The 22,205-nt window shown below is 40.2% G+C and overlaps 3 protein-coding genes across 7 annotated transcripts; 2 read left to right on the top strand and 1 right to left on the bottom strand.

Annotated features, from left to right (window-relative positions):
• The first annotated feature begins 2,054 nt into the window (after positions 1-2,054).
• Positions 2,055-5,251, top strand: LOC121750730 (mechanosensitive ion channel protein 6-like). The gene is made up of 5 exons (XM_042145327.1): positions 2,055-3,913; positions 3,987-4,110; positions 4,198-4,491; positions 4,565-4,767; positions 4,866-5,251. The coding sequence occupies exons 1-5, from the start codon at positions 2,130-2,132 to the stop codon at positions 5,158-5,160; spliced, it is 2,700 nt and encodes an 899-aa protein (XP_042001261.1). The 5' UTR covers positions 2,055-2,129; the 3' UTR covers positions 5,161-5,251.
• Positions 5,252-6,812: 1,561 nt separating this feature from the next.
• Positions 6,813-18,402, top strand: LOC121751575 (serine/threonine-protein kinase ATR-like). Of its 5 annotated transcripts, none has more exons than XM_042146339.1 (17): positions 6,813-7,137; positions 7,235-7,379; positions 7,677-7,789; positions 7,982-8,313; positions 8,414-8,538; positions 8,920-9,064; positions 9,268-9,837; positions 9,933-10,008; positions 10,239-10,560; positions 10,652-11,899; positions 12,239-15,614; positions 15,695-16,261; positions 16,410-17,033; positions 17,187-17,381; positions 17,511-17,689; positions 17,909-17,997; positions 18,270-18,402. In XM_042146339.1, exons 1-15 carry the CDS (start codon positions 6,981-6,983, stop codon positions 17,676-17,678), a joined length of 8,163 nt encoding a protein of 2,720 aa, XP_042002273.1. In that variant the 5' UTR covers positions 6,813-6,980; the 3' UTR covers positions 17,679-17,689; positions 17,909-17,997; positions 18,270-18,402. The 5 variants fall into 5 exon arrangements, with proteins under 5 accessions (XP_042002273.1, XP_042002271.1, XP_042002274.1 ...); XM_042146337.1 differs by having other exon boundaries at positions 17,511-17,693; XM_042146340.1 differs by having other exon boundaries at positions 18,252-18,391.
• On the bottom strand, positions 18,058-19,699 carry LOC121751576 (pentatricopeptide repeat-containing protein At2g17033-like). The gene is made up of 2 exons (XM_042146342.1): positions 19,271-19,699; positions 18,058-19,194 (listed from the first exon to the last, which is right to left on the bottom strand). The coding sequence occupies exons 1-2, from the start codon at positions 19,535-19,537 to the stop codon at positions 18,124-18,126; spliced, it is 1,338 nt and encodes a 445-aa protein (XP_042002276.1). The 5' UTR covers positions 19,538-19,699; the 3' UTR covers positions 18,058-18,123.
• Positions 19,700-22,205: the final 2,506 nt, after the last annotated feature.

The following is a 22,205-nucleotide window of genomic DNA, read 5'->3' as shown; positions in this document are numbered from 1 at the left end:
TAGAAACTCATATGGTTTGTGTCCAATGTTTAACTTTTTCTTTTACGAAAATCTTGTTTTAATTAAATTCAAAACTTCCCTATTCATTTTTTTCCGTAAATACTCATTCATTTCATATTCGAATCACACTTTTTGTATGAACAAGTTTTCTTTCCTTGTATGCTAACCCCAGTTTGTGCATGCTATAATTGTCTTAACGAATTATGTTTAGTTTGCCAATTTGCTTACTGTTACTAAATTCTTCACATTCAATCTCACATTTATGTCTTTATCTCGTTTTAAATGTGCTTTTAAGGGGAAAACTTTGGTGATGATGTCGTATTCTCTCCCAGATCAAGCCAATCTACACACACTCAATTTAGGTACTACTACTATTTTAGTTTTATGTGTGATGTCAACTTAAGCATAATAAGCAAGAATATAAAGAAACTTTATTTTTTATCCAAATTAAACACTGTAAGTTTGTAACCGATGAACCCAAGTAGCCCTTATAATTTTTTGAATGAACTTCAAAAATGGTCCATGGACTTTAAAAATATCGCTAGACATCCCCGGACTAAGGGTTTATCTAGTCCTTGGACTATGGGTTTATCTTGCCCATAGTCCCTAGACTTTAAAAATATCGCCAGACATCTCTGGACTAAGGGTTTATCTCGAAATTGGTCCTTTTGCCATTTTTTAATACAAAAATACCCTTTTGAGGGTTTGGGCAATTTGGTCTTTTTATACTTTTAACATTTTAAATCTTATATTATTTCAGTGATGTATTAAATCTGATATTATTTCAAAATTATCATTCTTCTTCCATTTTGTCATCCTTCACTTTGTTTTTTTATTTCAATATTAGATTTAATTTTATAAAATTAAATTTGAAATTTAGATTTTTAAATATCAATATATTTTTATCAATTAAAATTATTAATTCATGGACACTATAAATATTGATTAAAACTAATAATTTTTGTTATTTAATATAATATTCAGTTGAATCGAAGAAGTACAGAAAAATAATATTAATCTTGATGGAAAAATAAGAGCTATTCTACTTAGCTTTCGTTCGGTTGTTATAATTGCTTGTGATTATATATTATGAAGTTGACTAAAAATTTGATACTACTAAAAATTTTATATAGGAGTATTTTGTTTAAATTTTCTAGTTAATTTTGATTGTTTTCAAATAAATAAATGAAACTTATATTAGTTTTACACTAGATGCATATTTATTTCAGAATATCGTGTTATATGATTTATTTATGATTAAAACTAGTATTAAATATTGATTAAAACTAAGTTGGCGTCGGCATACTTTATTGATTAAATATTAGACACTATCAAATATTGATTAAAACTATAACATTTTATTTAATAATTTTAATAATTAATAAAAGTTTATTGATATTTAAAAATCTAAATTTAAAATTTAATTTTGTAAAATTAAATCTAATATTGAAATAAAGAAACAAAGTGAAGGATGACAAAAGTAAGAAGAATAATAATTATGAAATAATATCAGATTTAGTACATCACTGAAATAATATTAGATTTAAAATGTTAAAAGTGTAAAAAGACCAAATTGCCCAAACCCTCAAAAGGGTATTTTCGTATAAAAAAATGGCAAATTGACCAATTTCGAGATAAACCCTTAGTCCAGGGATGTCTAACGATATTTTTAAAGTCCATGGACTATGTGCGAGATAAACTCATAGTCCGGGGACCATTTTTGTAGTTCACTCATAATTTTTTTTAAAAAAAACTGTGATACAGCGTTAAAAGTAGTACTATAAGTTTTAAAAAATCTCTTACTTGATGTTTTATGTCTATATTCTATTTTATATAATAAAAAACTAAGATGACAAGTGTTTATGAGTTACTATTCGATCCAAATATCATTAAATAATTGAAAACAATACAATCAAAAGTTATTGTACGAAAAAAAAAATCCCGAACAGTTGAAAATTAGTAAAAAGACGAAAACCATGCATTCACATCCATTACTCTGTCGTCTCAATCTGTCAAAGTTATTCAAAATCCACAATTTGGTTTGGGATGAAACCTTGAAAATCTGAAAAGTATTTTATCCTGAATGAAATGAAGATTTCTTGGTCTCATTTGATTTTGAATAATCATTAATGGAGCTTCCTCCTTCCCGCAGGAAGCCCTCCAAACCATTTATGCATACCCGTAAAATCTCCCTCACCGACCTCGACCACCTCAACGAAGAGCAGCCCATTCTCACCGACCACCGCCACGACTCCGCCGCCGAAATCATCGTCAAAATCGACGCCGACGACACTCCCATCCGCTGGCCAAATTACCCCCCCATGCACCCACCACCCCACCCTCTAGAAGACCCCCCTTCCAAGCTCATTCATCAGTTCCTCCACAAACAGAAAGCCGCCGGCGGCGATCTCTGCCTCGACGTCGACCTTGAAATGGATGAATTACGCAACACCGCCACCACCTCCTCCTCCAATAACAACAACAACAATAACAATTCCCGCAGCCTCCCCCCTCTCGGCGCCAAAAGCCGCCGCGTCACCGCGGAGGAGCAGGACAAATTCCGAAGCGAAATCAAGGAATCTCCCGGCTCCTCCCTTTCCTCATCCGACGACGAAGGCAGCAATCACAGCGGCCTCAATCGCCGCCGATCCATCGCCCAAAACAACCACGACAGCGGTGGCTCCACCCCCGCCGACGGCCACGTTCTCAAATGCACCTCCTCCATCCAAAAAAGGTACGGCAGAATGAAAACCAAATCGCGCCTCCTCGATCCGCCCGAGTCCACACCCGAGCGCCGCCCCGAGACGAAATCCGGCCAGCTCCGGTCAGATGTACTCGGGCGGCAATCCGGCATGGTGACCCGACCCGGGGAAGACGAAGAGGAGGATCCGCTATTCGACGAGGATTTACCCGAGGAATACAGAGGGGGCAGATTCAATACCCTAACTGTGCTCCAATGGATCAGCTTAATTTTAATCGTGACCCTCCTAATTTGCACCATCCGCTTTAAGAAATGGAAAATCAGGAAATTCAGAGGCTTACATTTATGGAAATGGGAGGTTTTGATTCTGGCTTTGATATGCGGGAGGCTGGTATCAGGTTGGGGGATTCGGATCGTGGTGTTCTTCATCGAGAGGAACTTCTTCATGAGGAAGAGAGTTTTATACTTCGTGTACGGCGTGAAACGGTCGGTGGTGAACTGCATCTGGCTAGGGCTGGTGCTGATCGCGTGGCACTGGATGTTCGACAAGAAATTGGAAGGGAATGACAAATTCTTATGGTATGTGAACACAGTCTTAGTCTGTATGATCGTCGGAACTCTTCTATGGCTGGTGAAGACGTTGATGGTGAAGGTGCTCGCGTCATCGTTCCACGTCAGCACCTTCTTCGACCGGATACAGGAGTCTCTGTTCAATCAGAAGGTGATCGAGGCGTTATCGGGGCCGCCTCACCTAGAGATCAAGAAGCAGTTGGAGGAGGAGGAGCGGACCATGGCGGAGGTGTGGCGGCTTCAGAACGCGGGGGCCACTCTGCCCCCGGATCTGAAGCCGTCGGCGCTGCAGCAGCCCAAGGGCGGGCAGCTGCCGCCTAGGCCGGCCAAGACGGTGAGCTTCAAGCTGTCGTCAGGGCAGCTGGCGAAGAGCATGAAGGATTCGAAGAATATGGAGAGGAGTAAGAGCCAGCATGAGATAGTGTCGATGGAGGATTTGCATAAGCTGAATCACAAGAATGTGTCTGCTTGGAACATGAAGAGGCTGATGAAGGTTGTGAAGAATGGGGTGCTGACGACGCTCGATGAGCAGGTGCAGTCTAGCTATGAGGGCGACGAGGCCTCCACGCAGATCCGGAGCGAATGCGAGGCCAAATGTGCGGCCAGGAAGATCTTCCGCAATGTGGCTAAACCTAAATCCAAGTCGCTCTTCTTCCTTCTTCTCTACTTGCAACTATGTTTTTCTTCGAGCTAATAAGTTGATGTTTATCTCCAGGCACATCTACCTTGAAGATTTGATGCGTTTCTTGCCGGAGCAAGAGGCGTTGAAGACCATGAATGCGGTGGAGGGGTCGACTGAGAGCGACAAAATTAGCAAAGCTTCCCTCAAGAGTTGGGTGGTAAGTATATAAGTGGTCTAATGGGTCGTCAATTGGTTTTAGGATAGAACTCTATGAATTTTTATCAATAGTGTTTATCTTTGTTAGGTTAACGCCTTCATAGAGCGAAGGGCGCTGGCTCTAACCCTCAACGACACGAAAACAGCGGTGGACAAGCTCCACCACATGGTGAACGTGATAGTAGGGTTGGTCATCTTGGTGGTCTGCTTAGTCATTCTCGAGATCGCCACCAGCAAGTTTCTCCTCTACATTAGCTCACAGATAGTCGTTGTGGCCTTCATATTCGGAAACACTTGCAAGACCGTCTTCGAAGCTGTAATCTTCGTCTTCGTCATACACCCTTTCGACGTTGGTGATCGCTGCGAGATTGATGGAGTCCAGGTTTCTACTACTTATATACTAGTAGTAACTTTCTCTTCACTTGTTGATATATTTTTTTCATGTGTTGGTGTAGATGATCGTGGAAGAGATGAACATTTTGACTACGGTTTTCCTGAGATATGACAATCTCAAGATTATATATCCCAATGTGACTCTCGCAACGAGGCCTATCGGGAACTACTACCGGAGCCCTGACATGGGCGATTCCGTCGATTTTGTTGTCCACATCACCACGCCTGTGGAGAAGATTGCCATGATCAAGCAGAGAGTCACAACGTATGTGTACTAGTATTACTAAAATTTGAATTTTTATAAAAAAAAGTTAGTACTCGTATATACTAGTATATGTGGTACTATAATTATTTGTTGCGCAGATACATCGAGGTGAAGAACGACTATTGGTACCCTCAGCCGTCGGTGGTGGTGATGAACATTGAGCAGCTCAATATGTTGAAGCTATCTGTGTGGGTGAGGCATAAGATGAACCATCAAAACATGGGAGATAGGTGGAAGAGGAGGGCTCTTTTGGTGGAGGAGATGGTAAAGATCCTTAAGGAGCTTGATATCGAGTATCGTCTCTATCCTCTCGACGTCAATGTTCGTGCAATGCCGCACATCAGCTCCTCCCGGGTGCCGCCCGGGTGGTCTACTCCTCCTCCGGCGACCTGACCTTTTTGTTTCTAGTTATGATGCATCAGCATCAATGTTGTTGTATTAGGTCTTCGTGATGTATATGGTGAAATGGAAATATATTTGTTAGCTTGCCATTATTTTGTGTTTTCCATAATTATATATATTGTGGGATTTTTATTTTTCGGTTCCCCTTTCTCTCTACATGGAAAAGTTTATATTGTTTGAGATAGATACCGACGTACCGTATTATTAAGTGTGGTCAATTAGTACGTGAATTAGCTCGGTGGTAGACTAATATTCCCTCTAACTTTTTTTTGCACGCGATTTAAAAAGAAATTGTGTTAAGTAAAAAAAAATTAAGTAGGAAATGAAAAAGGTAGAAAGATGAAGAAAGAGTTAAATAAGTGAGAAAAAATGTATTGCCTTTACTAAAAATGGAAATAACTCCACTACTTAGGGGTGGAAAAAATATCAACATACCGAAATATCGGACTTACCGTACCAAAAAATTACCGAAAATACCGGTTTTTCGGTATACCGTAATTTTCGGTATGATAACGGTATCAAATATCCTATACCACGGTATACCGTGATATACTGAAACTTTGATATAATATACATAAATTTAAAATATTTAATATATTTATGTGTTGAAAGTATTTTACTTTATTTTCATTTGGCACATATTTGTACATTAACCTAGTGTCTCATTTTTTATTTAATATATTAATATTAGTAGTTAGATGGTTTCATCAAGTTTAAGTTTAATCATTTCATCTCTTCATAGTTAATTAGGTAGCGTCGATATATGGATTTATTCTTCATATATTTATTTTGGTTCATTGTTTCATAATATTTGCCATTGTGATTATGCTTGACTATTAATAAAGATTGTCAAATGCAGGATGACATCTTTAAAGATTTCTTGTGGGATTGTGAGTATGAAAACAACATGGTTGCGAGAAATGAAGATAGTGTTTATCACTTGAAATGTTATTTTAAATATTTTTGGTATAAGTTCGGCTGTTTTAGATTTGGATTTGGATTGTTGAAGTTTTATTTTTCAAAGACTTTTTAAAAATATTTTGGATATAGAGTTATAATAGATTTTTTTTATAACATGTATAATGGTGTTACATAATGTCATACTGTATTCCGGTATACCGTAATATGGTACAATATACCGCAATAACGGTATGATAATGGTATTGAAAATTATCATACCGAATTTTCGGTATACCGTGGTTCGGTATATCGAAAATTCGGTAAGGTATTGGTATGAAATTTTTTTCATACCGCTACTTTCGGTACGGTATGCGGTATGACACTTTCGGTACGGTATACCACCGTACCGATCCACCCCTATCACTACTATGGAACGTACAAAAATGACAAAATGACTCCACTACGGTGGAATAGTGAAAGTAATGCGTAAGGTCAAAATTATGTTCATTTGCCAATTTTAAAAAAAATCTAACTGGTTCCATTCCATCACGTGAAATCAAAATCACCACGCTAAAAATAAGTCCTTTTCTGGCTTCTTTGAAAAAAAATACTACTAGAATTAAAGAAAATAAATAAAACAAAAAGTAATGTAGAAGGTTACAACCGACTTTTCGCACAAACATCAATAGTTGGGAGGGAAAACCATTGCACAGTAGAGAGAAACTATTCCAGTTCCACCTCTCACCACACTCGCACACAAATTTCTCTCTCAACGAACTCTCTCCTTCCTAGAACAGAGTTGGACTGGTTTGGGCAAGCAATCTAATGGCGAATTCTTCCACCTCTCTCTAGACTGGATATAATCAAAACCGAAACACTGGAACCATTTTGTAGTTAGAGCCAACGATTTAATGGCGAATTTGTCGAGCCTGGTGCACGAGCTCCGGGAGCGCATCGCATCATCAGCATCAACTCCTCCGAACAAGCAGCGCGACGACGTTTTGGAGTCACGCTTTCGCGCCGTCCTCCCCAGTCTCCTCCAAACCTACGTTGTTCCTTCATCGTCTGGTAATTTTTGCATATTTGCTCATTGTATAGTAGGAAATTTTGAATGGTTGGGGTTTTATATTGTGAATTTGTCAAAAAACGACTGAATGCATTGTAGCCAAGGAGAGAGAGGTGATTGCAGTGCTGAAGCTGCTGTCACACACGGCGAAGAATTTTCCCGGAGTTTTCTATCACGGGCAGGCGAGTGCGGTTATTCCTGTAATCGGAAGAATTCTGCCCTTCTTTGCTGAACCTGCATTTCGGTAATTAGCTTGATTTATTGATATGTTTGTTAATTTTGATTTAAGTGGTCGGTTTTATTTTAGTGCTGCTGCGGCTGTTTTTGCAGGATTTTGATATTTTTGGGTGTTCCGTCAATATTTTTGAAAACCGAGGTTTATCTAATTGTAGTCTAAGATGCTTTGTTTCTTTAGGTTTTATTTCAGAGTTGCTACAGTTGTTTCTGCAGAATTTAGAGTAGTGTTTTTTTTTGTTGGTGGGCTATAAATCATCTTGGGGAAGCCGTTTTATTAAATAGTTTGAATTTTTTTTATTGTTAGTCCACGACATGGAGCGATACTTGAGATTGTTGGATCGCTGTTGTCCTTGCTCCGCACAGGTGATCGGGATGCTTACCGCCAGTTCTTTATGGATGCTATGTTGTTAACTGAAGGTAAACAAACAGACTGTCAAAATCTCTGCACTTAATCTGGTTGGACTTGTCAGTAGCTTGTAATGTGCATTTGAATGCTATTTCTTTCTCCTTTTTATGGGATTGCAGTCTTTGTTGTTCTATGATTCTATCTGAAACCACTTGATAATTCTTATATTCGTGTTATGGCATTAAACTTTTTTCACGCTATAGATCTTCTATATGCTGCCCCAACATTTGATGGGAGATGTTCAGGGGAACCAAAGAGACTGCTGTTGAAGTCTTTCTGTGAGTCTTTTGCCAGAATCTCCAACCACTCTGTCCTTCTTGGAGATGACCCAGATTGTAATCGACCAGCCACTGGACCAGGAATGTTAATTGATCTTTCGGGAAGAGAAAGGTTGCTAGCATTTGCCACATCAACCGTCAAGCTTCTAAGTAGATGCTTAACCGAAGGAACTTTGTATGTTGAAGGGCTTTTGGATGCATCATGTGTTTTGGCTGTCTGCAAGCTTTTGTGCTTTGGAGATGCTGATCTGCACATGGTAAATTACTGCAAATTTCTGCAGTTTCTTTATTAACTCTGCATCATATGATTTAATACCTGACTCAAATGTGTAGTCTAACTTCTCAAGTTTTCTGAAGGCATGTTTTGACTTTGCACGCCTCATCAGAGCAGGGAGAAACAGTGAGATAGTTCCTGCTGAAAAACTAATACAATCAATAACATTTATACTTAGTGAAGATGTTGAGGCTGTTCCTATTTTCAGGTATTATTATTATTGGTCATAACATATAACTTTACTTGGTGGCTTATTTAGAAAAATGATCTTATCACACTGATTTATCAGATGTTAAGTTTCTGTTAATTAATAGCATTAGCATGATGTTTTAGCTCATGGCAGCTCAATATTTCTTTTGGCGTTAATGACAGATTAACCAATGATATATTATCCACTGAGATTTGAGCTTATTGTTGATTGCTTTGCAGCCATCAAATCTTGCTTAGAATTAGCTGAGTCATTTTAGATACCTAGCTTTCGCAAACACTTTCCGAAGATCTGTCGTCCTATCATCTTCAGTATCAACATGGTACCATAGTTGTCTGATGTAGGTTATTTTTCTCATGGCGACATTTTTTTTAATTTCAGAAGTGTGGCATATGACTCATCACTGGGAGCATGTCTTCAGGCATTACATTCGTGCTGTTCAGATGATGTTGTCAGGTCAACGGCAGCTGATATAATGCGCGTTTTTTCTCAGTCAATGCTGAAGACTTGCAGCTTGGAGCTCAAGGTTAATAACTTATTATGCACTGTGTTGTCTTTTCTTTCTATGAAATAGAATAATCTATTAGCTTTGGGCTCAAAGTTACTATGCATTGTATGTGTCTCTGTCATGTGGGTGTAGCTCAGTGACCCTCATGATCAGTTTTATATGCGACTTGTTTAACCTTATAGTTTGGCTGATGTTACGATTCTATGTTTTCAACATTTCAGGCTGCTCTTACCAGTGCATATGTCCGAACTGTGAATACATGCCCCCCTTGTTTTTGGAAGCCAGAATGTCTAATTTGTATGCTTTGTTCATCAAAGCCCAATTTTCATTTAATAGGCTGCTTCAAAGTTGCTGTTTCGAGGCTAGGCCACAATGTTGTTGGAATGATAACAACTCCCAAAAATCATACTGGTCTATCTCTGGCCAAGGTTAATAAAGGTGAAAGCTCAAATGGTGAGCGCAAAAGATCCATTCAGGATTTAGAATCATTAGAAACTAAGCGCCAAAAAGTAGATGACATTTCTGGCCCTAAATGTCCTGATGTATTCAAGGCTGTTGGTAGTTTTACTGGTGCAGGGGAAAAAGAATATGCTGATTTTATGTGCTCCTCATTAAATCTATTACTTGGATTTCTACAGCCTCCTGGAGAAAATACTAGTTCATTGGGGACAGAAACTTCCCTTGCAGCTATTTGCATACTCTGTATAGTTTTTTCTGAACATCCTCATGCTGAGCTATCTCTTTGCATATTTCAGCTTATGTTCAACTGGATTTCTTGGGTGTTTCAGCAGGTTTGTTTATTTTATTTTAATTTATATATATATATATATATATATATATATATAATTAGATTGTGCCGTTTTGTAATGTCTAACAAATCTAGCAGGTAGAACAAGGACTCCTATTCCCTGTTGATCTATCAATTTTTCTAGAAGCTGTCCACTGCCTGCTGCTTTCGAGAGGTAATGGAACTAGTAGATGAGCTTAAAGCCTTAAAAATAAGTCCATAGCTGTGTGTGTGTGTTTGTTTACTGTTTGAAATCCTTTCTTCTACGCTAACTCTTTTAATTCTTTTCCTCACCCCCAGCATGTGGCACACTCTTCTTTTCTAGTCATTTAACTTAATGTGTTTTCAGTTTGTTTCCTTTTATTTTTCTTCATATTTAACTATCAAAGCCTTCTATTCACTTAGGGTCCTTATCTGAAGAGAGTATGCATATGATCTACGGAAATACTGACGATATTGGGAACATCTTGAGACCACTGCTAAAGCTTCCTTGGGATAATACTCCTTCCATGACAGAATCCCATCCCCTATGGAAGGCAAAATGTTTCTCTGTTCGTGTGCAGTCCAGGGTTGAGTGTATAAGAGAGCATTTGGTGGATCTTGATATTATGGACTTGGGGCTTCAAGATGATGAAGAAGAAGTTAGAATTGAAGCTGTCACTTCTATGCCAGTGGTTGTTCTACTCTCAGGGTTTGCTATTCTGCCCCATATGGTCAAAAGGCTGGAGTAAGTGGAGAATACCTTTGTAGTTAAGATTAGGATTACACAACCGTCTGTAACCTTTTAAATAAAAACATTCTATTTTCTTGCTTTTCAGAATCCTAAAAGGAGATAATAGTGAGCAAGTCAAGAAAACAGTTGTCCTCTCTCTTGGTCATCTCACATGCCTGCATGGATGCTACAATGGTTCTACTGCTTTTCTGGGAGCTGAATGCAAATTATACTTCACAAAGGATAACAATAAAGAAGACTCACCTATTCATCGTCAGTTGCAAGGATTTTGGTGTTCAAAGTGTGACATGAGTGACACAGTTGACGATGGGTCTTGTTTGGAAGTTCTTTCACCGAGCATGCTCGAAAGTGGTTCTCCTTTGATCTGTGATTTTATGCATTTGCAGTCTTTATTTTTTGAGCTCCTTTATGATCAGCCATCAGAAGAAGTTCAAGTTGCATGTGTAAGAATAATTCAACGAATCCTTCTGCATGGAACTGAAGATATTTTGCTTAAGACAAGATCTCAGTGGGTTCAGTGCATTGAGCTTTTACTTCTTAACAAGAACAAAAATGTGAGACAAGCCTTTGGATCTCAAATAGGTTTCTTTCTTCAGGAACCTATTTTGGAGATTTTATTTTCAGATAAGGATTCCAACAAATCAAGAGAACAAAGGTTCATGGACAAAATAAAACAAGCTTTGGCAGCTGCTGAGGAACCTCTAGTTTTTGAAACCCTTCTAGAAACTACAGCAACTATCATGAAATCTGTTGATATCCATAGTCAACTATTTTTGTTCTCTCTTATTTTACTGATTGGTCAGCTTGACAGTTCTCATGTTACAGTGAGACTGACTGCATCGAAACTGATTATCAGATCTTGTTGCCTACATCACACAGGTGGGCTTGAGGCAATCCTTTCCAAAGTTCTTCATGCCCGAAATGAATTGTATGATTATCTATGCATGAGGCTGGTCAATCAGCGAAAAATGGTTGAAGAGTTTTCAACAGCTGTTCTTGGTGTGGAAATTGAAGAACTAGTCAAGAGGATGATTCCTGTTGTTCTTCCTAGACTTGTGGTCCTCGAGCATGATAATGACCATGCACAAGCAACATTATATGAATTGGCCAAGTGTTTGAACACAGACATGGTGCAGCTAATTGTTAATTGGCTGCCTAAAGTTCTTGCCTTTGCTCTTCATCAAGCTGGACAGGAATTAAAATCTGCGTTGCAATTCTACCATGAACATACTGGATCTAATAGTCAAGAAATTTTTGCAGCTGCTTTGCCTGCACTTTTGGAGGAACTTATATGCTTCTCCGATGTAAATGATCCAGAAGAAATAAGTAAAAGGTATGTATACAGATAACATCAATATAAAATGATTCATGTTATGTTGATAAAAAGTTTTGGAAGTCAAATCTATGCCTACTTTTAAGTACTGCTTGAGATATCATCTGAAATTTGCAGTTTGCTCACTTGTTTTTCAGCTCCTTGTGGAATCTATAACAGCGGACTTTGTTTTAGTTTCATAGTATAACCAACTATGCTCTTTTGATATCTATTTACAGTTTTATTAAATAGTCTACAGAGTACTGGAATTATATTGATGATCTATATTTTCTTCAGTTTTATTAATTAGTCGACAGAATACTGGAAGAATTTACCTTGATCATCTAGATTTTCTTACAGATTAACCAGGGTACCTACTATGTTAAGAGAACTTGCAAGAATTCTTACTGGCAGTGAAGATCTCCCTGGTTTTTTGAGGAACCATGTCGTTGGTTTGCTGAACAGCATTGATAGAAAAATGCTTCATGCAGAGGACATGCCACTACAAAAACAAGCGATGAGACGGATAGAGATGCTGATTGAATTGATGGGCTCCCATCTTGGCACATATGTACCAAAATTTATGGTTCTTCTCATGCATGCCATCAACAAGCAATGGCTGCAGGGTGAAGGCCTCTCTATACTACATTTGTTTTTAAAGAAATTAGCTACTGTCTCACCAGCTAGCACTAAACATGTTATTTCTCAAGTTTTTGCTGCACTTGTTCCTTTCCTGGAAAGAGATACAGGGAATTCATCCTCCCATACGGGTAAAATTGTTGAGATATTGGAAGAACTTGTAGTTGAGAATAAGGTCATTTTAAAGCAGCACATTCGTGAGTTCCCTACTGTACCCAATGTACTTGCTCTGGCAGAAGTGAACAAAGTCATTGAAGAAGCACGTGGATTAATGTCCCTGAAAGACCAATTACACGATGTTGTGGAGGGGTTAAAGCACGAGAATTTGAATGTAAGATACATGGTAGCATCTGAGCTAAGCAAGTTGTTGAACTTGAAAAGGGAGGAGATCATGGCTTTGTTCATTAAGGAAGGGGATTCAACTTTGGATGTCATGAGTTCTCTGATAACATCACTGCTCAAAGGGTGTGCTGAGGAATCAAGGACTTCGGTTGGACAGAGGTTGAAGCTGATATGTGCAGATTGCCTTGGAGCTCTGGGTGCTATTGATCCTGCCAAAATCAAGGGATTTTCCAGCATACGCTTTAAGATTGCATGTTCTGACGATGATCTCATTTTTGAGTTGATTCACAAGCATCTAGCCAGGGCTTTCAGTGCAGCACCAGATACCATTGTGCAAGATTCAGCTGCATTGGCTATTCAGGAGCTGCTAAAAATTGCAGGATGTGGGCCATCTCTTGATGACAGTATTTTGGAGCGGACCAAAGACAAACAGCTTATGAAGGTAGGCAAATCTTCTATGGTGAACTGCTCTGATGAGTTTGGTAGGGGGCAGAGATTGTGGGATCGGTTTTCCAGTTATATCAAAGAGATAATAGCACCTTGCTTAACCTCAAGATTCCAACTTCCCAATGTGTCAGACTCAACAGCTTGTGGATCTATATACCGTCCTTCAATGTCATTCAGGAGATGGATATACTTGTGGATTAAAAAATTAACTGCACATGCCACAGGTTCTCGGTCTTCAATTTTCAATGCTTGTCGAGGTATAGTGCGCCATGATGTGCAGATAGCCATGTATCTTCTACCCTACTTGGTCTTAAATGCTGTGTGTGACGGTACAGAGGAGGCACGTAGTGGCATAACAGAAGAAATTTTATCAGTTCTTAATGCAGCCGCCTCAGATAGTAGAACTACTGCTGCTCACGGAAATAATTCTGGGCAAAGAGAGGTGTGTATCCAAGCTGTATTTACACTTCTTGACAATCTAGGCCAATGGGTAGATGATGTGGAGCAAGAACTTGCCCTTTCCCAGCCTCTTCAGTCATCCAACTCTAAGCAGCTGGCAATCAAGTATAAGGACCAGAATATGGCTCTTCTAGATGATTCAAACCAAGTGCTTGTTCAATGCAAACATGTGTCAGAACTCCTTGGTGCAATTCCAAAATTTACCCTTGCTAGGGCCTCATTCAGATGTCAGGCTTATGCTAGATCTTTATTGTATTTTGAGTCCTATGTGTGGGATAAGTCAGGGTCTTTCAATCCTGCTTCTGAAAGGAGCTGTGGAGTCTTTGAGGATGAAGACATATCTTTTCTTATGGAAATCTACAGCGAACTGGATGAACCAGATGGCTTATCTGGATTGGCATCTCTACGTAAATCAAAAAGCTTGGAAGACCACCTTTTGATTAACAAAAAGGCTGGAAAATGGGCTGAAGTTTTGACTTCTTGTGAGCACGCTCTGCAGATGGAACCTGCTGTTCAGAGGCATTCAGATGTCCTCAATTGCTTATTGAACATGTGTCATTTACAGGCCATGGTAACTCATGTAGATGGATTAATTCGTAGGAATCCTCAGTATAAGAAAACATGGTGCACCCAAGGGGTTCAAGCTGCCTGGAGGCTAGGGAGGTGGGACTTGATGGGTGAGTACCTGACAGGAGCTGATGAAGAAGGTTTACTTTATAGCAGCTCTGAGAGTAATGCTTCTTTTGACAAAGGTGTAGCAAAGATTCTTCAGGCGATGATGGAAAAGGATCAGTTTTCTGTTGCTGAGAAAATTGCCAAGTCTAAGCAAGCTCTAATTGCTCCACTGGCTGCAGCTGGCATGGATTCTTATGCACGAGCATACCCATTTGTTGTCAAACTCCACTTGCTCCGTGAGCTTGAGGATTTCAACTCTCTTCTAAAAGGGGAGTCATTTCTAGGAAGGAGATTCGAACTAGATGAACCAGAATTCTTAAGTGCTCTGGAAAATTGGGAATGCCGGCTCAAACTTACCCAACCATCTTTGTGGGCAAGGGAACCGCTCTTGGCATTCAGAAGACTTGTTTTTAGTGCCAGTGGTCTTGGTGCTCAAGTTGGAAATTGCTGGATACAATATGCAAAGCTTTGTCGCTCAGCTGGTCATTATGAAACTGCAAACCGGGCAATTTTGGAAGCCAAGGCTGCGCAGGCATCTAATGTTCATATTGAGAAGGCTAAGCTTCTGTGGAACACCAGGCGGGCAGATGGTGCCATTGCAGAGCTGCAACAGTCCCTTTTAAACATGCCCATTGAAGTTGTTGGCCCTGCTGCTATGTCATCAATTACCAGCCTCTCTGTGGCTCCTGTGAATCCTCCCCCTTTGCTCTCTGATGCTGAATGTATGAATGAAAATCCAGATATAGCAAAGACCCTCCTCCTGTACTCGAGGTGGATTCATTACACTGGGCAAAAGCAAAAGGAAGATGTGATAACTCTATATTCTAGGGTGAAGGAACTGCAGCCCAAGTGGGAGAAGGGGTTCTTCTACATGGCAAAATACTGTGATGAAGTGCTTGTTGATGCCCGTAAACGGCAGGAAGGCCCTACTGAACAGTCAGTGCGAGTGATGCCATCTAATTCAGCACTTGCATCTAAAAACATAAATTCAGAGCAAAGCTGGTGGACTTATCTTCCTGATGTGCTGTTATTTTATGCAAAAGGGCTTCACAGGGGCCACAAAAATCTGTTCCAGGCCCTGCCAAGGTTTTTAACATTATGGTTTGACTTTGGGACCTTTTATTATAGAAGTAATCAACAGTCCACTAAGGATATGAAAAATGTCCATTTGAAGGTAATTATGTTCACCAACTAAAATTTAAGCTTTCATTTCTCACATTCATTATTTTATGTTAATTTCCTTTTCCTTCTTAGATCGAGAGTATCATTAGAGGGTGCTTGAAGGACTTGCCAACCTACCAGTGGTTGACTGTCTTGCCTCAATTGGTTTCAAGGATTTGCCACCAAAATGAAGTAACTGTCCGCTTGGTAAAGCGGATAATAACTTCTGTTCTCCAGCAGTACCCACAGCAAGCCCTTTGGACTATGGCAGCTGTTACAAAGTCTACTGTTTCTTCGAGAAGAGATTCTGCAGCAGAGATCATACAAGCTGCTAGAAGAGGATCCAATCAAGGAGCCTTTAACTCTATGTTCTTGCAATTTGCTGCTCTTGTGGATCATTTAATCAGGTTATGCTTCCATCCAGGCCAATCAAAGTCAAAGACAATCAATATTTTGACCGAGTTTAGTGCCCTGAAGAGGATGATGCCTGTGGAAATTATAATGCCAACCCAGGAATCTCTTACTGTTAACCTACCATCAGATGATGCAAATCCTGCAGATTCTGGTACATCAGACATCTTTTCACATTCATATCTGCCTACAATATCTGGAATAACAGATGAGGCTGAAATTCTTTCATCACTTCAGCGCCCCAAAAAAGTATGACCTAATCTTGCACTCTTTTTTTTCTTATTTTGGTGATGTTGTTCCCCCCCCCCCTAATGACTGTTTCTCTTAAGAGGCTCTCAATATGTGTATGATTTGAACTTCACTGGCTTTATTTTTAGACATCATATATTATTGGCAGGTCATTCTCATAAGTAGTGATGGAAAGCAACACCCATTTCTTTGCAAGCCAAAGGATGACCTGAGGAAAGACGCAAGAATGATGGAGTTCAATACAATGATAAACCGTTTGCTTTCCAAAAATCCTGAAAGTCGTCGTCGGAAGCTTTATATTCGTACTTTTGCAGTGATTCCTTTGACAGAAGATTGTGGCATGGTTGAGTGGGTCCCTCATACTCGTGGGCTTCGACATATTCTCCAGGACATCTACATAAGCTCTGGAAAGTTTGATAAGCAGAAAACAAATCCTCAAATTAAGCGTACCTATGACCAATCACATGGTAAAATGCCTGAAGATCAAATGCTGAAGACCAAAATCCTGCCAATGTTCCCTCCAGCTTTCCACAAATGGTTTCTAAACACATTCTCAGAACCAGCTATGTGGTTTAGAGCCCGTACTGCCTATGCACATACTACTGCAGTCTGGTCAATGGTTGGTCATATTGTTGGTCTTGGGGATCGGCATGGTGAAAACATCCTTTTTGATTCTACCACTGGGGATTGCGTGCATGTTGACTTTAGTTGCTTATTTGACAAAGGCCTGCAGTTGGAGAAGCCAGAGTTGGTGCCATTCAGACTGACACAGGTAATAGGATTTTTTTGTTTTGGCATAACTAGGGCAAATACTGTTCATATTTTTCACTATGGAACATCTGCTTATTTGATTTTTGGATCTACTGTTATAAAACCAGTAATACCACTTTTGTATTGATTTGTTTTTCGTTGTTTCTTTATAAAGAACATGATTGATGGGCTTGGCATAACTGGCTATGAGGGCACCTACCTGAGGGTTTCTGAGATCACACTTTCAATTCTGAGGGCTCACAAGGAGACACTGATGAGTGTTCTGGAAACTTTCATCCATGATCCTCTTGTCGAATGGACTAAATCTCACAAATCTAGTGGAGTAGAAGTACAAAATCCACATGCACAGGTTTGTCCCCCTCTCTTCCTTGAGGAGCTCTGTTTGTCCTTTCTCCTAAAAAGATGGCTACCTGGTTACATAAGTCATGGTTTGACCAAACTAGATGATATTGACTACTTCTTTCTGTTTAACTTTCAGCGAGCCATCAGCAACATAGAAGCACGTCTGCAGGGAGTAGTTGTCGGTGTAGGAGCTGCACCTTCTCTACCTCTAGCCGTGGAGGGACAAGCTCGCCGGCTAATTTCTGAAGCAGTTTCCCTCAAAAACCTTGGAAAAATGTATATATGGTGGATGCCTTGGTTCTGAGACTTGTCTCGGTAGGTATGTATACTATCTCAAATCTTGCGGCTTATGCACTGAAAATATTGCCTCACATTATCAACTTTACACGAAGTTCCATTGAAATGCAATAAAGATGTGTGCTTTCACTAAATTAATTCAGAGATGCGATTCTTGCTTGCTTCAAGAGTTGAAACTCCATCTTTGCTAACCATACTGCGTAATTTATTGCAATATTACAAATTGCATTCTTTTAGGTGGAAGGGCAAGTCACCGGGCTTGAACTTGACGAGTGCAACCACTGAATTCAAGTCGAACCAATAAGGGACTAAAATGCAGATGCAAGGTTTGGATTTGCAAATTTGTGCATTTAATTGAAGGTTTTTTCCTATTAAATGCAAAGAGATGCCGAAATTGAAGTAACTATTAAATTTTTGGTTAAGGGAAAATTACATTAGATAAAAGGATTTTGTCACAATATATGAAGCAACCAGTCCTTGAATGCTTTTCCTTTGCCAATGAAACATCCAATATTCTTCCTATCAATCCTCAATGGGCATTTTGTCCTCATAAAAATTTCTTTCGCCAAACATCTTACAGGTGATTCTCCTCTTGCAGAGCTGTGCTTCCCATGGCCAGAAATCACCAGAATCTCAGCAGGAGTCGTGCAATCCCCAGCAACAAACCTCAGCTTCAGCTCAAGAAACCACTGCAGCAGTACGAAATACGTCGTGCTCACATGCATTCCATGCAAATCCAGCTTCAACTGCGACTGGCTACACTCCATCACCTGATCAAGAACAGTCGAGTTCAACAACTCCAGCACCAAACTGGCTTCATCTCCTTTCAAACCATCCACCAGCCCATCAATCGATAGAGGTGCACTCTTGATATCTTTGAGCAGGAACACGATGGTGGGACACCAATTTAGAACCGAATTATAAGTTCTAACTGATAACTCTATGCCTAAACCCTTCATCTTCTTCAGCCATGAAACCATTTCTTGAATCTCGCCATGTGCTCCAAATGATGATAACACCATGTTACAACACACCGTATCCAATCCAAACCCTTTGTTTTCCATCCAAACTATGCTCCTCTTCATATCTTCAAGAAGCCCCTTCTGCCCATAACCATACACCAACGATCTCAGCTCAAAAGCTGTCACTCTCACCCCATTACCCACCATTTCTTGCACCACATTCTCAGCCTTCTCTGGATACCCCATCTCACAAAACCCAGCAGCCATGGCCGAATACCCTCTCTGCTTTGTATAAACACCACCTGACTGCATAATCAACTTCCTCAACTCCCTACAAGAATTTAAAAACCCCCTCTCTGACTTATGCTTAGCATTAGAATCCACTAAATTACAGTAGAATGCACACAGATCCCTTTCTTTCAATCCCAACTTTAAAACTGTCTCATCAAACAGATTTTCTGCCTCTTCAAACCTCTCTTCCTTGTACAGGAAAGCAATCACATCTGCCCCCAGCTTTGCATTCCAGCTAAACCACGATTCTTGCTTGATCGCTGCAAACAACTACAAGCACGCCAACTGTTTGAGAAATTGCCTCTATGGAGTAGCAAATCGCACAATTTTTTGTCAGTGAACGTACCGGAAATGCGACGGAGGAGAGGCGTGGACAGGGATCGGAGGTGGAGAGGAGATGGGAGAGCGTGGTGAGGGCCACGTGCTTCGACGATGAGGCGGCAAATTTCCGGAGTAAGCTGGCGGCGGTGGAAGGCTCTTCTGCGGCGGCGAGGGAGGAGAGAAACCGCTGGCCTTGTTTTGTCAGCGCGCAGCAGACTGACTGTGGTGGGTAGTGGCGGAAGCCGGCTGAGGTTGGTGGGGACGCCAGGTGAAGACTCCCGCCGGCAATCATTGTTGGCGACGTTCTCGGATGGATTCTATCCTTCTATATCATGCAAAAACATTCACATTATTTGTTACTATATCTAAAGATGGATTCTATCCTTCTATATTTACTGGAAGCTGGCACTAGCCCCACAAACATCTTTATACTTTATTACTCCATATTTATGTGTTTAATCATTTATCTAAATTTTCTGAAAGCATAACTTTTTCAAACATGTCAATCATTTATTAATCGAGCAAGATCCTTAATCAATTTAACCAAATTCGATCAATTAACATAATTAGGAAAATTTGACCAATGAATAGGGAAATTGACATTTAATAACAGTACTCCCAATCAAATTAAGGCATTCCATGTTATTTTGACGTACTATGTACTTCAGTTGCGATAATAAAAGGTTTCAAATATTTACTTTTATTTATAATTTTATTATGAACATAATATAATTTTTTTAACGAATAATATAATTTGACATAACATTCCTTTTTGTTGGCAAATAAATTCTGTACAAATTTGGTCTTAGGCCATCCACAACGTTGTTCCTAAACCGTTCCTTAAACTACGATTTGCGGGCCCTACTGTACTTTTTTACTCCATTCCTTAACTAAGGAACGGAACCTGTAACCCTCCGTTCCTTAAATTACTATTCATTCAATTTCATTTTTATTTTTGTTTCCAACTCCAATTAAAACAAACACACTTTAATAAAAAACAAACACACTTTATTAAAAAACACACAACATTAAAACAAAGTTACAACTTAAACTTAAAAAAATAAAAAGCACACAATTAAAATCCTAAAAAAAATAAAAGTACACAATTTTAATAATTTCAACCGCCAAAGTTTGACCAAATGTGCTCAATTAGATCCTGTTGGAGTTGGGTGTGTGCGCTAGAGTCGCGTGTCCTTGCACGAATAGATAACCGTTCTTGTATAGACGGATGCGCTCCACTTCGAGGCGGACTACTTGCGGTTGAGCTTCCGGGGGATTCGGGGTCGAACCAATTTCCCGCCTCGGGTCCTTCGTCTTGGACAATCATGTTGTGCAAGATTATGCACGTATACATGATGTCGACCATGTTCTCCATGAACCACGTACGAGCCGGGGCTTTGATGATGTTGAAACGCGCTTGGAGAACCCCGAACGCCCTCTCCACATCCTTGCGAGCGGCCTCCTGCTTCTGCGCAAAAAGAGCCTGCTTTGGGTTCGCAGACCCACTGGACGTCTTCACGAAGGTAGGCCACTTCGGGTAGATGCCATCGGCGAGATAGTACCCCATTTTATAAAGCCGGTTGTTGGCGACGAAGTTGATGGCCGGCGCTTTACCATCCAAAACTTCGGTCAAGAGGTCGGACTGGTGGAGCACGTTTACGTCGTTGTTCGACCCGGGAACCCCGAAGTACGCGTGCCAGATCCAAAGGCGGTAGTCGGCAACGGCCTCGAGTATAACGGTTGAGTGGGTGCCTTTGTGGCCGCTCGTGTAGGACCCCTTCCACGCCACCGGGCAAGCCAGTGCATGCAATCGACGCTGCCGAGCATCCCGGAGAATCCGTGCACTGTTTCGTGAAGGTCGAGTAGGAACTGACAATCGGTCGTGCTTGGCCTCCGGAGAAATTCGTCGGTGAAGGCTGCCCGGACGCCTTTGCAGAATTTGAGCGAGCACATACGGAAGTACGTATCTCCCCAAACCGGGTTATCGCAGAAGTAGTCGCGTACTAACCTTGCGGCGGCTTCCTCCCGGTTACGATGGATGTACGTATGGGAGCGTCGTTGGGGTGGCGCGGCTTCTTCCGCCTCCCGTCGTCGATCTTCTTCAAGTGATTGTTCCAATATTTGACGCATTTGTTCAAAAGGATCCATTAGTTTGATTAAATTTGGGAGAAGAAAACAGAGTTGATTTGAGATGAAAATTGAGGTGGAAATAGAGAGGATTTGAGAGGAATAGATGTGTGTTTGTGAGTGAAATGAGTATGAAATAGGAGCATTTATAGAGTAAATAAATTAAAAAAAATAAATAAATAACGGCAAAAAAAACGGTAACAATACCGTTGCAAATTTTTTTTATTATTAAATTCGAATTTAAAATAAAAAATGAATTATTGCGTCACCGTGACGACGCCCACTCGCGGGGCAGTGAGTGGGCGTCACACGTCGAATGGGAGGCCGCCACGTCGCCTCGGCGCGCGTCTCGTGCCGACGGCACCCGGGACGGCATGGGAACGGAACCGCGACGAAACGCAGCGCCGTAACGCGTTCCGCTACGGTTTCGTTCCGAAGGAACGAAACGCGGAATGCCCGCGGCCCGCGTTACGGGTGCTCTTAGACATTAATCGATCTACTACTCTCAAGGACGAAGTGACATTGGGGCTTGTAGTCCATGTGATAGCACTATTTTTTTTAGTTCGTCATTCTTGAAAAGTATGAATTTTATAATTTTAGAAATCCTATTACACTAATAATAATGTGGACCCACTCTCTATTAGTACTATTTGCATTATCATTTCCCTTTCTCTCTTTTGTTTTTTAATTAATTGTGTATTAAAATTTAAGTCTTTTTTATAGTGACAAAAAAGAGGATTATGTATTTATACATTGGTATAACAAATACTGCAATGCTGGAGGAGTTATTTTTTATAGTGATTAAAATTTAAGTCTTTTTTATAGTGACAAAA

This window comes from Salvia splendens, chromosome 10 (genome assembly GCF_004379255.2).
Source record: "Salvia splendens isolate huo1 chromosome 10, SspV2, whole genome shotgun sequence".
NCBI classification, from domain to species: domain Eukaryota; kingdom Viridiplantae; phylum Streptophyta; class Magnoliopsida; order Lamiales; family Lamiaceae; genus Salvia; species Salvia splendens.
This window is presented reverse-complemented; position numbering and strand designations above follow the sequence as displayed.

Excerpts from the sequence above, each read along its gene's own strand:
- LOC121750730 (XM_042145327.1), top strand. The coding sequence starts at position 2,130 with ATGGAGCTTCCTCCTTCCCGCAGGAAGCCCTCCAAACCATTTATGCAT. Across the intron at positions 3,914-3,986 it reads GTGGCTAAACCTAAATCCAA|GCACATCTACCTTGAAGATT; the intron begins GTCGCTCTTCTT and ends GTTTATCTCCAG. Across the intron at positions 4,492-4,564 it reads GCGAGATTGATGGAGTCCAG|ATGATCGTGGAAGAGATGAA; the intron begins GTTTCTACTACT and ends GTGTTGGTGTAG.
- LOC121751575 (XM_042146339.1), top strand. The coding sequence starts at position 6,981 with ATGGCGAATTTGTCGAGCCTGGTGCACGAGCTCCGGGAGCGCATCGCA. Across the intron at positions 7,380-7,676 it reads TTTGCTGAACCTGCATTTCG|TCCACGACATGGAGCGATAC; the intron begins GTAATTAGCTTG and ends TTTTATTGTTAG. Across the intron at positions 17,382-17,510 it reads TACAAAATCCACATGCACAG|CGAGCCATCAGCAACATAGA; the intron begins GTTTGTCCCCCT and ends TTTAACTTTCAG.
- LOC121751576 (XM_042146342.1), bottom strand. The coding sequence starts at position 19,537 with ATGATTGCCGGCGGGAGTCTTCACCTGGCGTCCCCACCAACCTCAGCC. Across the intron at positions 19,195-19,270 it reads TCTCCTCCGTCGCATTTCCG|TTGTTTGCAGCGATCAAGCA; the intron begins GTACGTTCACTG and ends GCGTGCTTGTAG.